The 15,943-nt window shown below is 34.2% G+C and overlaps 1 protein-coding gene across 3 annotated transcripts in view; it reads right to left on the reverse strand.

The window, feature by feature from the left end:
- Nucleotides 1–1,003: 1,003 nt before the first annotated feature.
- The window catches only part of HECTD2 (HECT domain E3 ubiquitin protein ligase 2), a 63,689-nt gene continuing 48,749 nt past the window's right edge, over nt 1,004–15,943 (reverse strand). The window contains exons 13-21 of one of the 3 annotated variants that reach the window (XM_074373965.1): nt 15,236–15,368; nt 14,248–14,336; nt 10,663–10,821; nt 7,364–7,438; nt 6,580–6,667; nt 6,385–6,491; nt 4,965–5,080; nt 4,316–4,459; nt 1,004–3,006 (exon numbers count right to left, since the gene is read on the reverse strand). In XM_074373965.1, coding sequence (XP_074230066.1) covers nt 2,886–3,006; nt 4,316–4,459; nt 4,965–5,080; nt 6,385–6,491; nt 6,580–6,667; nt 7,364–7,438; nt 10,663–10,821; nt 14,248–14,336; nt 15,236–15,368 — 1,032 coding nt within the window. In that variant the 3' untranslated portion in view covers nt 1,004–2,885. Of the gene's footprint in view, nt 3,007–4,315; nt 4,460–4,964; nt 5,081–6,384; nt 6,492–6,579; nt 6,668–7,363; nt 7,439–10,662; nt 10,831–14,247; nt 14,337–15,235; nt 15,369–15,943 lie in introns of those variants that run through there. The other 2 variants (XM_074373966.1, XR_012510204.1) reach the window with 2 other exon arrangements.

Consider the following 15,943-nt stretch of genomic DNA (forward strand, 5'->3'; position numbering starts at 1 on the left):
GTTCTTAACAGTTGCTCACTGGACTACGGGCTGTGGGTCCTCCGGGTGAACTAATCTTGTACCCCGCCCTGTGAAAACCCACCCGAGTCTCCCATCCAGCTTCCAATCTTCCATCTATCACCCATGACATTCTCTCCTACTGTCTCATAATATCCTCTCTTCTTTCTTTAAGCATAGAAAATGTGGGCAAGGGAAAAAAGGGCCAAGCCAATGGTTTTGGGGGGGAAATATTTAAGATTTGAAGTTACCTACCTTTGGCCAATGACATGTCATACTTAGTTCATTTCTGGGTGGTCTCCATGGCGTTATAATGTTCATTTGGTGGAATATCTGTGTGATCATCCAGACATTGGATATATACTGCTTCATACTGAAAAATAATGCTAGAGATTGGTTATATTTGGTAACAGCATGCATCTTTTAAAGGTGTATATATTAGCAATCTTCCTAAGCACTAGTTTAAAAGACAGTGTAACAAAAAGAATAGTTTGCATCTGTAAGATATTTTAAACTTATGGTTTTAATTCATTGCTTAATACTCAAAAAATGAACCAAAGCCTGGAGGATTATATAACTTTAATACTTGAAAAATTTTATCCAGAAATTAACTTAATACACATTTGTACAAAAAAGAGGGACTGTTAAAAACTTCTCATCAAACAGACAAAAATATGATTAAGCTAAGATTAAAAAAAGGACAGGACATTTTGTAAATACTGATAAATACTGTGCAATGCTTTAATTTACTGTGGCAGATACAAAAATCAAGAATTCATTAACAGATTATATTAAAAAAAAAAGCAACTGCATGAATTTTCTAGCTGTTTAAATTAACGAAATATAACAGTAGTGTTTTTTTTTTAAAAAAAAATGAGGTATTAATTACACTGTAAACCAAAACCAGAGCATAAATAAATAAAGGCAATGTGCAATTTAGTGATAAATGGTTATAAATTTCATCAAGAGACAACAGAAATTTTCCAGTTATTTATGGACTTTGTCATTTAAAAATTTAGCTTGCTTGTGTATTTATTTAAAAATGACATAACTATCGATATACAAGCACATCATTAAACATGCAGACCAAACCCACACAATTTTTCCATCTCTACCAAATAAAAACTTTGTTTACATTTTTATTTAAAACACTTAAATCTGGTTTCTTATACATGATTCTTTTGTGCTTATCAGTTAGTAGTAGCCTACATTAAACATCTTACTTTCTAGTGCTAGCAGTATAAGAGGGAAGCAGTTTTATTTGCATATGGATTAAAAACAGAGCAAACAAAACAAAACCATCATGCCTTTAACTCTCATAGGCATTCCAAAAATTTTAAGAAAAACCCTTTAAATAGTCTCTCCAAGTGGAAAAGCAGAGTCACTTCTGTCTCAAAGAGAACAGTAAACTAACTCCTTTTCCTCAGAGATTCACACGTTGGCTTCAGAACTGCAGGACAAGCTGACTAGTCCCTCCACCCTAAAAGAATCCTGCTGCTGGCTGGACACAGGAAGCAGAGCAATAACCGCATAACTCAGAAAAAAAATTGGGGGCAAGTAGTATTTGCATGTGAACCATATGCTGGTACTAAATGCTGGCTTCATTATTATTGCAAATATATCTTCAGAGTTTTCTGAAGGAAAGCTATCAACATATAATAGAGAAGTCTTGACTTGGAAATATTTGTAACATGCTAATAAAACTGCTTCATTTGCTGGAAATTAAAAAGAAAATCATTTACTGTCTGACTTAAAAATGCAGTTTCTTTTTACATGCTACTTTATTAGAAACTCCAAAAAGGGTACTTTTGAATTTGCTATATTCAGAATCCAGTGAAAAACAAACATTTTGGCCAAAATGTTGAACTTTACTTTTACACCAAGCTACATCATTTTGACACAAATGTTATTATTGTATTCACTTTTGTCAGATACCTTAGCCTACCTTTTCTAAAAACTGGTGATCAAAAAATATTAGAAATAAATCCTGTACATCAAAGTAGATATAAAAACAGCTCTTTTCTTTTGTGCTTGTAATTGACTTAATTTATCAGTGATTTGTCAGATATGATTTCCTTTCTAATATTCTGACCCTGAAGAAGAAATGACTATACAAGTATTACACAGTACTCAAAGTAACTAGTTTACTGCCCACATGCATGCAGACTAACAATACTTAAAAGAATATAACCTTGAATCCAATTAGTCTGAAAATAGTTACACTCTTGTACAATCATCTTTATTGATTTGTAAAAGCTGTATACACATCTAAAACCCTGAATTTACTTTGTAAAAATAAATCTTTAGCAATAAATGGCACTATCAAAATCCCATTATTCTCAGGCTATTATGTAGTTATTTACATGCTTTTCAGTAACAGTTGAAAAGAATCTTATAGGACCAAAGCCAGTATATCAAAAAACCCTGTAAATTGCAGCTGCAATTATACTGTTGTTTGACCGCTATATGAAAATATGGCTACATGCCTTACATTAATGATAATGTAGCTATCTGTGTTGCTACTGTGTGCTAGCAGCACACAACCTGCCACTGGGCTTCTCTCTGTCATCAATGCATTCTTGACTGCACGATGCTTTCCCAGTGGAACACCTGTGACAAACTACTTATGGAGAATGATAAAGTGCTATAAAAAAGAAGGACTGGACCCACAGCTGTCTCTGCCACCTGGTCTCTTCCTCACTCAAACAATGTGTCTTTAGGAAACCATGCCTCCACTGAACATACTTCATACTTGATTAAAAGGAAAATTAGTACTTTAAAGTTGCTGAGCTTTGTCAAGGTGTTTTGAGACAGAAACACGAAAAGGTTAAAGGCACAATAAGAGGGAGATGAATGCTACATATAAAATATATTTCAAGTCTTTTAGGTTACTCAAGTCCAAAACCTTCTGAATTTGAAATTCCAATGATCAATTTCTGTTTCAGGTCTTTTTTGCTCTTGTAGGGGGGAAGGCAAAGTTGATTGAAGCAGGTGTGGGCCACAGGCAACCTATGGAAGAAAATTTTTTTAAAGATACTAAGTCTTAAAACACACAGAATGACTGCTAAGCAACTTTCAGAGTTACCTGGACACACACATTCAAATCTATTTGACTATGCTAAGAACTGACTCATCCGATCCTTTACTGAATAAAAACTCCTGGAGTAACTGCTACATTGTAGACACAGGGCTGGATTTACAGACAAGTCAGTCAGTGTCCCCGCTCTCAGGAAACTTTCATTACAGAGGCATTATTTTCGGAGTCAGATAAATCTGAATTTGAATACCATCTCCCCCACTTTTCTGTTTCCTCCATCACTGTGATAAGGTAAACTATTCAAATGAGTTGTTTGAAAGATTAAAAGAGCTGTCTACATAAAACACCCAGCAGGGTAGTAGATAATATAACTCTTATTATTTACTTTAGTTTTGACTGTCAAAAAATAATAAAAGGAACATTTCTGGGATGCTTGATACCCACACTTCCAATGTTGCTGCCCTCAATGTACAGGCAACATTCATCTTCCAAACCTCTACCCGATGACACTGTTATCTTTAGTCAAGATTTCTACAGGTTTCTGAGACCCTTCCCCTCAGTCTTTATGCACTCCACAGCAACAGAATAGCTGTTGGTGGTGGCAGTGGGAACAGTGGGAAGGGAAAGGATAGATTCCAGTTCTAAAATGAAAGGAAGAACTGACAGGACTCAGGGAATATATGGGGTAGGAGAAAAAATGATTACAATTAAAGTAGTGTCAACTCAAATTAGCTTTAGAAATTACAAGATGATTAGTAAAAGAAGTAGGTCAGTATTAACCCATCAATACTATAGAAAATAATTTTAAGCCATCATCATCATCATCATCATCATCATCATCATCATCATCATCATCACTTTCATATGCAAAGAGCACTAGATAAAGAAAAAAAGACTAGCACTAGAGGTACTTCCAGTACAAAAGGACTTCTGGTACTAGTTATGATAACCAAAAGACTCTCCTTGGTATTTTAAATAAAAAATACCTTTAAGTATTTTTAAATACAATATACTATGAAAAGCAAGCAAGAGTCTAGAAACAACCATAAAATGGTTGACTTAGCAAAGTAAAAAGCTGATTGAAAGGATTATTATCTTGTTAGTATTGGTATGTCTCAAAATTAATATAGAACTTAAAGCTATAGTCTCTCTTCTCTCAGGGCCATGTTTACGCCCAATATTTTTCTAGGAAAATGATTTCAGATTAAGAGAATCTTCTAATTTCAAACATATTATTAGCAAAACCTGTAGATTAAAAAAAATTACAGTCTGGAAATTTACCAGTTAGTAGAAGTTTCATTCTTTGAGATTTTAAAGTTCAAATCAGCCATTCCTCCTACAGGTACTCTGTCACTTCCTGTAGTAAAATGTAGCAACTTCTTTTGAAGATCAAGAGGAAATCCAAGCACAACATCCCAAAAGTATCTAGAGAACACCAAAGAAATTTATGTAAAATATTGTGACAAAAACCTTGCAGATGAGAATACAGTAATATAAAGTAAGCTCTAGGGAAACAACTGCCCTTAAACATACACAGAACTCTTAATGTGAAATTAAGGAGTGACAGGCTTCTAGATATGAATTAGATTTCTTACTAATATTATTATAAAAATAGTCCAACAATGAAGAGTACAAACGCCATTTTTCTCCTCTATAATTTTTCTTATTTTTTTCAACCCGGTGCTGTTAAAGTGCTATTTGTAAGCGCGGCATCCCTGTGAGTCTAGAACCGGTCATTTTTTAAAAAAGTAAAATCTCTGTGCTTTTGTAGAATCTTATTCATACCACTTTCTCCCAAGGGGATTGCCAAGTGATTTCATATTGAACATTCTTGCATTATTTTCAAGAGATACAGGGTATACAAATAAACCAATTGCATTCTCTTCCCTTCCCGCTTCGGCTGCCTCAATCTCAGAAGCAGAGAGCTCACCGTATAGTCAGGTCAGTTTTCGCATAGCCATCATACTGAGTGCTTCTCTGCAGAGCATGCATGTCCAGTTCAGGACTTCCACAGACCAAGATTTCGACCTCTTCTGGACGAAGCAGCTGCCAATAATGATTCATCAAAAATGAGAATAAAAAGTGACGATTTTTTAAAAAGGGAAATGAGAACTATTTTCACTGAATCAAATTATAAACATCATGACTTTCTAAGGTAGATCAAACCATTTTTCCCAAAGAAAAAAATCTGGTTATATTTTTCCCACTGAGGTGAGGTATTTTTGCTTCTGGAAGTTTATAAATCTTGTCAAACTGTTGGGTTCCCCCTCTTGCAAATAGCAGTTAGCAGCTTTGGCAGAAAAACAAGCAGATGAATAAGCATGAATCCAAATCACAACTCTTCCCCAAAACCCAGCTTGAAACTCTCTCAGCTATTCCAGCATCTACTGACAAGCCTGGTTCCAACACCCCATAATGCCTCCTGGGTAGAGTCTGGGTACTAGGTCACAATCTGTCTTGTGTTGTTCTCTTGTTTTTTTCACCTACATAGGTTGTCTCCCACCTAAAGAGATTAAAACTTAAAACTAGAGACCTGCTCTGCTATTTATTACCCACTCCCCACCCCCATCACTATAGTGCATCACAGACGAAACTCAATTAGAACTCAACAAATGCTCCACTTTCTAAGGTACTTTCAACAGACATGTGACAAAGGTCACTCTAAAATAAGCTCTCTCCTATGAAAAATAATTCACATGGAAGACCTCACTCCAAACCCTCCTGATAAAACCAAAGGGAGGAACCAACGGCATGATGGAGTGTGCCTGTGCCCAGGGCAGCTGGGGAGAACAGAAACGAGGCTTTTATCTCATGGTCTTTCCGACACAGTGTTCCCAACAGCAGCTGACCCATATTTAGGTGGCTCAGAGAAAGTCAAACCAACCGGAGTCCATTATGACTCCGAAACAAACTACTTCCGGTGGGTAAAAGGCAACTAGGAGTCGCTGGGGGACCCCTGAAGCGGCAGGAAGCAGTTATAAGTATGTTTCTTAGTCAGTGAAAAATTGTGGCTTTTGCTTTGGAGCTTATGTTAACTCTGTTTTCTGTGCTTTGCCCCTCAGTATTAAAGACACAGAGCCCATGGGATCCCTTCCTCCACTCTACTTGGGGAAAACATCTAAAGCCCTAAAAGACATAGCATAAGACACAGCTTAAGGGCAGGGGCAGGGGAATGTCTTTTTTTCCTTTAGGCTGAAATGAGAGAACTATTTTTATTTCTAGCTCTATCTTTAAAAAGTATAAGACATTTATTTTCAAAGCTTATCTACTAAAATATGTAAGGAATTATTTGTTTATATTATACTATTACAAAACCTAACTGAAAGCATACTTTAACATTTTAAACTCACCATTAGGGCATTTGAAGCACACACACTATGAAATCCATAATAAAATGCAGCAAACTGCTTATAGATGGATTTGTTGAGAAGGAAGTCAATATAAAGCTGTACATATTCTGCAAAGCAATTTTACATCTGTTAAATGTAAAAGTAAATGCCAACAACTCTAATGCACTTTAATTAAGAAATGGTGTCTTAGCTTACCTTTCCTGTTTTGGTTGGTGACTGGAATTTTATCACCACCTGGCTTTAAATTATAGGACTTAATTATTCCAAATTCTTCTTGAAAAACCTGATGGGACATTCCAACACAGCATATTTACTGGTATGACTGACATATTAACAGGCTTTGAAGAACAGGTTTGTAAAATGAAAAAAGAACATCGCTATCCCCTCTTCTAAATATACAAACTACAGAAAGGACAGGCTCTTGTGGTATCTGTATTAAGGACGAGGGGTTGTGAAAGCATTTTGGGGTAAAAAAGTAGAGTCTTAACCCTCTCTGTTGAATGATGTTAAATACAGATGTTCTCCAAACTTGCGTGGCCATCTAGGTAGCACTCAGGTCTTTGGAGCTCTGTGGATTACTAAAATTTTCACTTCCCTATTATTATTAGGGGAGTAGAAATGGGAGTTTGGGTCTGACCTGTTAGTTTCTGCTCGTAACTTCCTGTGCTGAAGCTACAAGAGAGATTTGTTTTTCAAAGCTGAAAAGTTCTAAGGCAGTAACTGGGTCAAGGGCAGAGGCCAGGCGCCTGGCAGAGTCCCCTCACCCTTGGTGACTTTGAGCGCCTTCCCTGACTGCTCACCTACACATGTCTGCTTCACGGTGTCTTGCTTTATCAGGTTAAGAGTCTTCATGAAAGGGGATGGTATGTGTTGATCAATCCCTGCTTGTCTTTTCTAACGATGGGTGTATGGTTAACAAATGGTATTTTTCATATATGAAATACATGGTTAACAGAAAGCTATTTCCCCTTGATGGTACCTGAAATGTTGAAAAGAAATCTTCCTCAACATTGCCTTCGTATGACAGGAGTTCACTTAATCCATGGGCCAACTCCTGTAAAGAGAAAGCTGTTACCTGTGTTTTTAAATCAAATAGAACTACCCAAAATAGTTAAGCAGATCAATTGTAGTTCATTTACATGTGAGATAAATGGTTTCAGATCCTGAAACAAAGATAATATTAGAGGTGTATTTTCCAGGGCTGAAAATGCTTGTTAATGATTTCTACCATGTACAAGACGTGGAAAAATTCACTGGAAAAGGTCACGTAAGAGGAAAACATCTAGTCAAAACCATGGAGCATAACTCTATGTCTATTCTTATGCAGCCAGCTAAGAGCTCAGTCTCCATCATGAGTCACTGCTCCCTGCAGCATCACTAGTGATGAATTTATAGTATTTCTCACTTTCAATCTATATTCTTTAAAAATCTGCTAATGTTTTAGGATTCATCCTTTAAACATAAAAATACACAGTTTATACATGTTAATTGGTTTTTACATTTCACTTACAGCACCCTCCTCTCCCAAGAAAAAGTTGAGAACACTGGGAGAAAGTTTTCCTACATTATAACTCATGTTTTCCATGAACAGAGATTTAAAAACAGAAAAAACAAACCAATATTAAAAAAATTTAGGTTTTATGAAAAAAATTAGTTTTATTTTAAATATTAGAAGAAATAAAGAATAGCATGATTAGAAGGAGCTTACATACTTTTAATAATAAATTTTCTACTCCATTAAAACCAGAAATTTTAAAACAGATTTAAGCTGGCATAGATTTGATATGATTTTCATCATTTGTTTTAATTATTAATAAAATTATAGATGCTGAAAATTATAACTTTTTATAACTGGGAGATACGCAGTTTTTTTTTTTTTCCTAAAGAATTCCAGGGACTAGTAGGTGAATCCAATGGAAAGGATTTACCACCTTCTTTCAAATATTAAACTTTTAATGACAAAATACAAATTCAATTAGGTAATGAAATTATATACTCAGATCTGCTTTATTCAGGACTGTAAGCTTTTTATTTGCAACCTCTGTATTTTCAAAACCCAGTTTTTGTTGATTTTTTCAAATCTATAACTGTATATAGGTAACTCTTAATTGTAATATGCTATCTCTAAAATATTATTAATTACCCATATACTTCAACATTTTAATGATTTTGTAAACCTAAAATTTAAAAAAACAGTGTGTGAAGATACAGACTTGGTTTTCACACTGTTTGAATACTCCAGTCTTATTTAATACCGCATACTTGAGAGTGACTTAAGCAGAAAGAGCTATTACAGTTGCTGGTTCAAGGTTATACCTCTCCTCCACTGTCAACTAAAACCCTCAAGTGTGATTTTCACAAGACTGCGTGGGGAAGATCTGAGGGTGTTGCTGGACAATTCTGATGCTTTGAGTCATGGACTCCAGAGAGAACCAATGGGAGTTTTCATTAACATGGTCATGGAAAAGCACTGGTCTATTAACACTACACTGATGGCTCCATAGTTGAATATTTTGCTTACTTTCTGTATTTTTTGTCCTTATTCACAGATACTGTGTTTAGATTAAGAAATGTATCACCATATGCTTCTTTTTGCTTTCCTGTTTATTCTTCTTGAAACACATAGTGTACAAATACAAACAGTAAAGTACTGAATAAAAAAAGCACTTAAAACTTTTTTATAGCTGTTTTACCATATGTGAAATGGAAATTAGGTGCTAACAGATGTCATTAATGAATTGATAATCCATTAGAAGCTTTTTAGAAAAATTACCCACATTCCACTATCCTAACACAGCAGCAGTTTTCTTGCTTCCTTTTAAGCTTTATTCATGCATGTATTGAAACTCAAGCTTTTTCTACAGTTGATCTAATATATGTACAGTCTTGGTTCATTATTAAAGAGCCAGTATAAGAATATAAAATTAATTCAGTGTCATCTTCAGTTCCATAATATAAAACAACATATTGGCATAGTCGTTCATAAAATATCCATTATTATTAATTTAAAAACCTAGATCTAAATGAGTCAAATTCAAATAGCTTTACCCATAAAATTACATAATTTATTGGTAAAAAAAAATAAAATTAGGAAATTTATTGGTAAGAAATTTGGCAAAAACTGCATCTATGGGACAAAAAAATCACAGAACTCTAAAATGAGAAGGTAGCTTGGACATTAGTATATATTACATACTAATTAGTATATATTAGTATATATAGAACAATAACTCCCATTTTTATACCAACAAGGAGATTAAGTGACTCATCCAGAGTCATAGGTAGTGTGTTGCAAAAATACAAGACCAGAGAGGGCAGATCTTTCAGTTTCTTAAGCAGAGCCTGTTCTATTATACTTTTGCAATTTTTTCCAACTTTTGAGATCTTATGAAAATATGAATTGAGGCTTGTAATCTGAAAGAACCCAAACCATATTCCAAAAATGTGTGATATCACATGAAGAATGGTTTGCTAAATTGGTCACATGTTTGGAGAGGTTTCTCAACTTTGGTAGGAAGGTGCCACCCCTATACCAAACTCACCTGTCCATTAAAACACAGAGATATTTAGATAGGACCTTAATGAGCAAAGGAAATGTTCACCTCCAGGTACTTGGTAAGAATATTATGGGGAATTCTCTGCTGACCAACAGTTATCAAAACTCAGCTGTAAAAAGTACTGTTATTAGAGAGGATTGTCAGGATGATGTGTATACTACCGATTCTTCTACTGAATTTTAATACTGAATTAAATTTGATGATCAGAATTCTAATTTCTGGACTGAGAAATGTTATCAGACAGGCCTGTGAAATTCACTAATTTAATTCAGAGATGCTGTTGCACACATTGTTAATGATATTGCACAGTGACATGTTAACAAATCCACAGAAGCAACCAAGTACTAACTCCCTTATTATCTCATGGAATCCCTCCAATATATAAATTTTACTATCCCATTGTTCATATGAGGAAACTACAGCTCAGAAAGGTTAAACAATTGATCCAATTTCACAGAGCTAACAAGTAGCAGAGCCTGGATTCAAATCTCTGCCTCTGACTCACAGCCTATTCTACTATGCTGTAGGAGCTCAGAAGTGCTGCAAAGTGGGTTATGTGTCTCTATAAGGAAGGAAAAAGCTACATGAGAAAGGAGATGGGTTACAAAGGTAGGCGGAAACCATATGTAAACATAAGAATAGTGTTAGGAGGACAGAGACTGCAGTAGAAGAGAGATGATTTAGCATTAAAGGATAAGATGCTAAACAACTTCATACTTACAGGCATAATTTGGCATAAATCATCCGTGGTAACATTGCAGATGCCCACTGGCGTATTTTGATCACTAGGAATGATGGGAGGGCTCAATAATTTCTTGTAGCAGCAGGGGGGGAAACGAATATCCAAGGTAATGCTGTTATAAACAGCTAGTCCCATAAGCTATGCATACTAAATGTTAAGCATTAACATAAAATCCATGACAACAAATGAGTTGTGAATTATGCATCAGTCTATTTCTTGCATACTTCTACCAGATCTAACACTGACTTTCTAATTAATCCCACATACTTCCTCTTTCCTTTATTTTCCCTTTATTTTACACAGTGTAATTCCTTGATTACCAAACAGCATGTAAAAAGGACAGGTTCAAGGATAGTATTGAATGATTTCCCTAGGAAAGTTTATCTAAGATCACAAGAGATAGAAATTTCATACATTTCTATAAATTATTTAACATATAAGAAAGCATTTTCTAAATCTAAACAAAGATGTTTATGATTTTATAGGCAACAGCAGCAATTTACTCAGTAGAACTCACTGCAGAACACACCACTGATTTTGGTGATCATTTTAGCTATTTAAAAACTAAATACAAGCTATGCAGAGAGAGCTGTAGTAAATAAACATATGGACACACACAGATGTGTATACACACATGCACATACTATTGATAAGCTAATAGCACAATTAATGTCCCACAGTAATACTTGAAAGACTTTCATTACTTGGAGTTTACTCAAAGTGTTAAAGTTAAAAAGCTATAGAAGCATTTCTAAACTTGGTCCAATTGCATTTTGTTTATCAGTTCTATGGCAGAATGTAACTTATCCACTTGCTAAAAGAGAGGTTTTAGATCAAATTTCATAACATTTCAACTATCAAATAAAGATTATAATATTAAGTTCTTAAGGAAGTCATTAATTTTATAGGCTCAACAGGAAATCTAAACATATGGGCTGGATAAATTCTTGAAAACAATTAAAAAAAATTAGAAGACAGCCAACATTTTAATTTGCTATGGCAGAATGAAGGCTAATAATAGTTTAAGAAATAGATACGCTATTTTATAGGTAGCCACATCAACAGAGACCGAGCAGTGTGTTCTAGGGGAAAGACACTATTAAAATAAGGTCAAATGTACGTCTATAATTGTGATAACAGCAAGAATAGTAGTAACTACAACACTACTGTAGTTACCAGCTATGATCATGTAGTTACCAGCTATGATCATGTAGTAGGGTGGCAAGTTTTCATTAAAGCTTAAAAAAAAATTACAATCCTGAAGGGAGGTTTTTGACAGGTGAGGAAGTAAGTTCACAGGATTTGCTTCGGGGCGCTCTCATAGGAAGAAGCATCATGTTTCGTTTCACACAAAATCAAGCTGCTCTGGTTGAAGGAGAAATGGGGGTGGGGATTCTGCTGGAGCCACTGAGGTGTCATGTGATGCAAACAGACCAGAGTTTGCAAACCCTGCACAATATTATATCGCCCCTACCCTTAACTACAATGTCCCTTTGGTGTAGGCCATTCTAATTTAAAAAAAACGGTTAGATTATGGCTGTTAATGTAATCTTCAAAACAGTTTACAATTATTTATATAGGTTTTACTATATTTCCTGTAAACCTCAAGCCTTAATACTTAAAAATAATTGCATTAGAAACAATACTATCACAGCTACTAAAACAATAAAACTTTGGTTCTGAAATTTAGAAACTGGAAATATGCATGGAACTAACTATATTTTCTTACTCATCATGCCTGTTACTTCTCAGTTTCTAATTCTCACCTTTGACAGATTTCTCAACCACTTACATGATCACAATCTACTATTATCTCACATTTTTTCTATACGTCATCATGCTTTTTAGAGTATCAACCTTACTTTCTACAATTTATTTTTTGTGAGATAAATACATATAATGAGACAGTAGTGGCTATAATTTAATTTTAGATTCAACTGTTTAACTTGTAATATGCAACATGAAAATTATACTTAATATGCTCTTTGAGGGTAATGATGAATAGAAACTAATGTCTATTGCAAAAAAAAAACCTATCAGCAAATTCATGATATTACATATAATCCCACTCTAAAAATGTGGTGTAAGATCTAATAGTTTATTACAAATATTAGAAAGCCAAAATACACCCAAATCCAAGCCATGATAAGAATGTAAAATATGACAAACAGATTTATCAGGGAATTTAAACAGTTCACACTGTAGTGAGAAGCATCGATGACTCAAGCCTTCAATGAGGCTGAAACATTCAACAAATGATTACTGTAGATAACAGAATGACAACAGGAGACTAAGAATTGTTAAGCATTCCATACTGTGGACTTAGCACTTTGGACCTTAGATATGATAACATATACAAAATTTTAAATTTATTTTACCATCTCAATGTGTGATTTTCTCCCTACTAACTTTCCTGCCATTCAGCCTCTCAATTTTCATATTTATTCCTCAGGATTGATTCCAACAAATGCAACAAAGACAGACATTCAAAGCCCTCTGTCAGGTGGCTCTTCTTCTTTGACAGCTCCTTCCATAAATCTCAGAGTATCCCCTGCTCCCACCAAGTGGCCCTACACATTGCTCTGTAATAGGGCCAGCACCACGTGGACTTTTCCCCAGCCATTCTCCCACTCTCTGCCCTGCTCTCTCTAGTCCTGTGTTAATCAAATATATTGGTTTCACTTAAAAATCTCTACTTACTCTTGAAGGAATACACTGAATCTTTTCCTTCATAGAACTCCTCAGTATTTAATGCCAAATGGTCAGTTGACTCGGGGAACAGATTACCTCTTACGTGGGCAGTCATCTGTCCATCTAGACGGTAAGCTTCTTAAAGGTAGATTTTTTTCCCTTCTTTTAATCTATGTATCTCCAGTGCATGCTCATTTATTTATTCCTCCCTTCTTTCTTCCACAAATATATTTTTTTTAGAATTTAAAAAGGTGATGTAGAAGGCACCCTGTCCCATCTCCCACCCAGTGCAGGGATGGCCTCTCCAATATACCTGACAGGGATCAGAGGATGGCATAGGAATTTATGTAATCTTAAAAACAGTGTAAAGTAATACCATATGCTTCAAATGCTCCCATTCCATTCAATTTTTAATTTTTATGACTGCCTCAGGATTTGAGGCCATATTAAGAGTTTTAGTTTAATTTAATTTCTACAATTTCAATTTAGAAAACTGAGTGAAATAAACACAAAGTGAAAGAACTAACAGAAAAATAATTATGAATAGGAAAGATGCTTTGACTTTTTAAAACATTTCTTAAATTTCTGATAATCTACATTATATATGAAATAGGAAATAATTTTTATTTTGAGATAAGGTTTTCAGAAAAAAACATTTAAAATTCAGTTATTCCTCTCAGTTAACTAAATATGCTGATACTGTATAACTGTGATATTACAAACAATAAAAATTACTGAAAGTCTACTAGTAAATTTGACAAGAATATTTAATCTGAATAAAATGCTTAATGAGAACAGTTTTCCAAAATTCAGATAGAATTTTTAAAAATCCTCAGTCCACTAGCACCTCCTAGTGGAAAGTTTAAAGGATACAATTCCAACCAATCGGAATTCAGAATAGTTATCACATTTAAAGCTGCTAAACCAATGGCAGTATGAATCCTTATGATATGTAAACATGCCTGGAAAATATAAAACAATTTTATTAATATGATTGATTTAAAAAATCAGAGTGGTAAACACATACATGACATCTCATCTATTAGAGGCAAAACAGTTCAGCAATAGTTAACAAACCATCTTTCACTTTAAGATGTATCAAATACATGTCCAGAGAGTGTGTAAGAGTATTTTATTGTTCATTGCTATCCCGAACCAAGGGTGAAAATGCAGAACAAAAAGACAGTTAATTTAATCAGTTGATTTTCTTTTATAAAAACTATAGTTTTATACTTTATAGGTTATGGTCAAAATTAATTTTGAGCATTATCTGCAGATTTCAACTTATCCATGTCATCCCTACTTCCCATTCCCAGAAAGATGATATATACATACATATATATATATTTAAGATAAATAAAGAACAAGAAAAACACTTAAAACTCTTCCTTGAAGAAAAACATTTAACAGTTACTAAAGATTACTTAGGTGTTGTCTCTAAATAAAAGAAAACCAAATAAATTTCAAAGGTTTATTTAATGATTCTTATTTATTAAAATGGCTCATTATTTAAGAGGCTTCAAATATTAGCGAAGAGCAAACTATAGTTTTGTTTTTTATTTTGAATGTTCTTTTTATTTCAATGACAAATTATTATGTATTTGGCTTATTCAGAAAAGATGTGGATGCTTCCTTGCAAATACGTACTTTCAGTCTTTATACATTTTGCGTAGGATTCCCAGTAAGATAATGAATATTTTGATTGTCAATTTGGTCAATTTTTAAAATGCAAATAAGTCTTTAAATTATTCAACATTTATGGTTGACCGAAAAATCTGGAAAATCACAGGGTAGATTAAAAATGAGTGACTACTTGAATCTAACAATTATGAAGAAACACTGTTTATAAAACTTTACTCACCATAATCTGGATGAAAAATTTGGCGAATGAGAAGAAGAAACCATTCTTTAGTCAAGCCACCCATATCCAAACCAGCTTCCCCTACAAACGTAACTTTCAACTTCTTTTTCAAGTCTGCTCTTTTCCGGGTTAACTATTTGAAGAAATTATATAACAGAGGACAACAAAGGGCAGTAAAAAGGAAATAAACTTTTTTAATTTGGGGAAATGTAGTACGTACGCATTCTTTACCTTATCTAAAATGGCACAAAACTCCATCCATCCATCCACCCATCCATTCAACAAATCTGCTGAACACTGTGTGAACTAAGTATTTTGATGTTTGTTGTATAGATCAAGAAACAGAATTAGAGAGGTCAAGTACCTTGCCCAAGGTTACTGCCTCTCAGTATCATTGCCTCCAAGATTTTAATTTAGCAAATTACAGTATAAAGTAATTCATTTCCTTTTCTTTCACTTGCCTTCAACACTAAACTTCAAAAAAAATCACATAACTAAATCAGGTATTATCTTATAATAGCCACATGAAGATCTGGGTAAAGAACTACACAGCATGAAGCTCTATAACACATGTACATACAATCAAAGTATGTTCATCCTCAGTAGACCTAATATACCGTATACATAGGATGAGACTTAATTTTACAGATGAATAGTCTGGGACCAGGAGAAGTTCAAATGACTTGTTACACAACAAACCCAGAACAA

Source organism: Camelus bactrianus, chromosome 11, assembly GCF_048773025.1.
Source record: "Camelus bactrianus isolate YW-2024 breed Bactrian camel chromosome 11, ASM4877302v1, whole genome shotgun sequence".
NCBI classification, from domain to species: Eukaryota; Metazoa; Chordata; class Mammalia; order Artiodactyla; family Camelidae; genus Camelus; species Camelus bactrianus.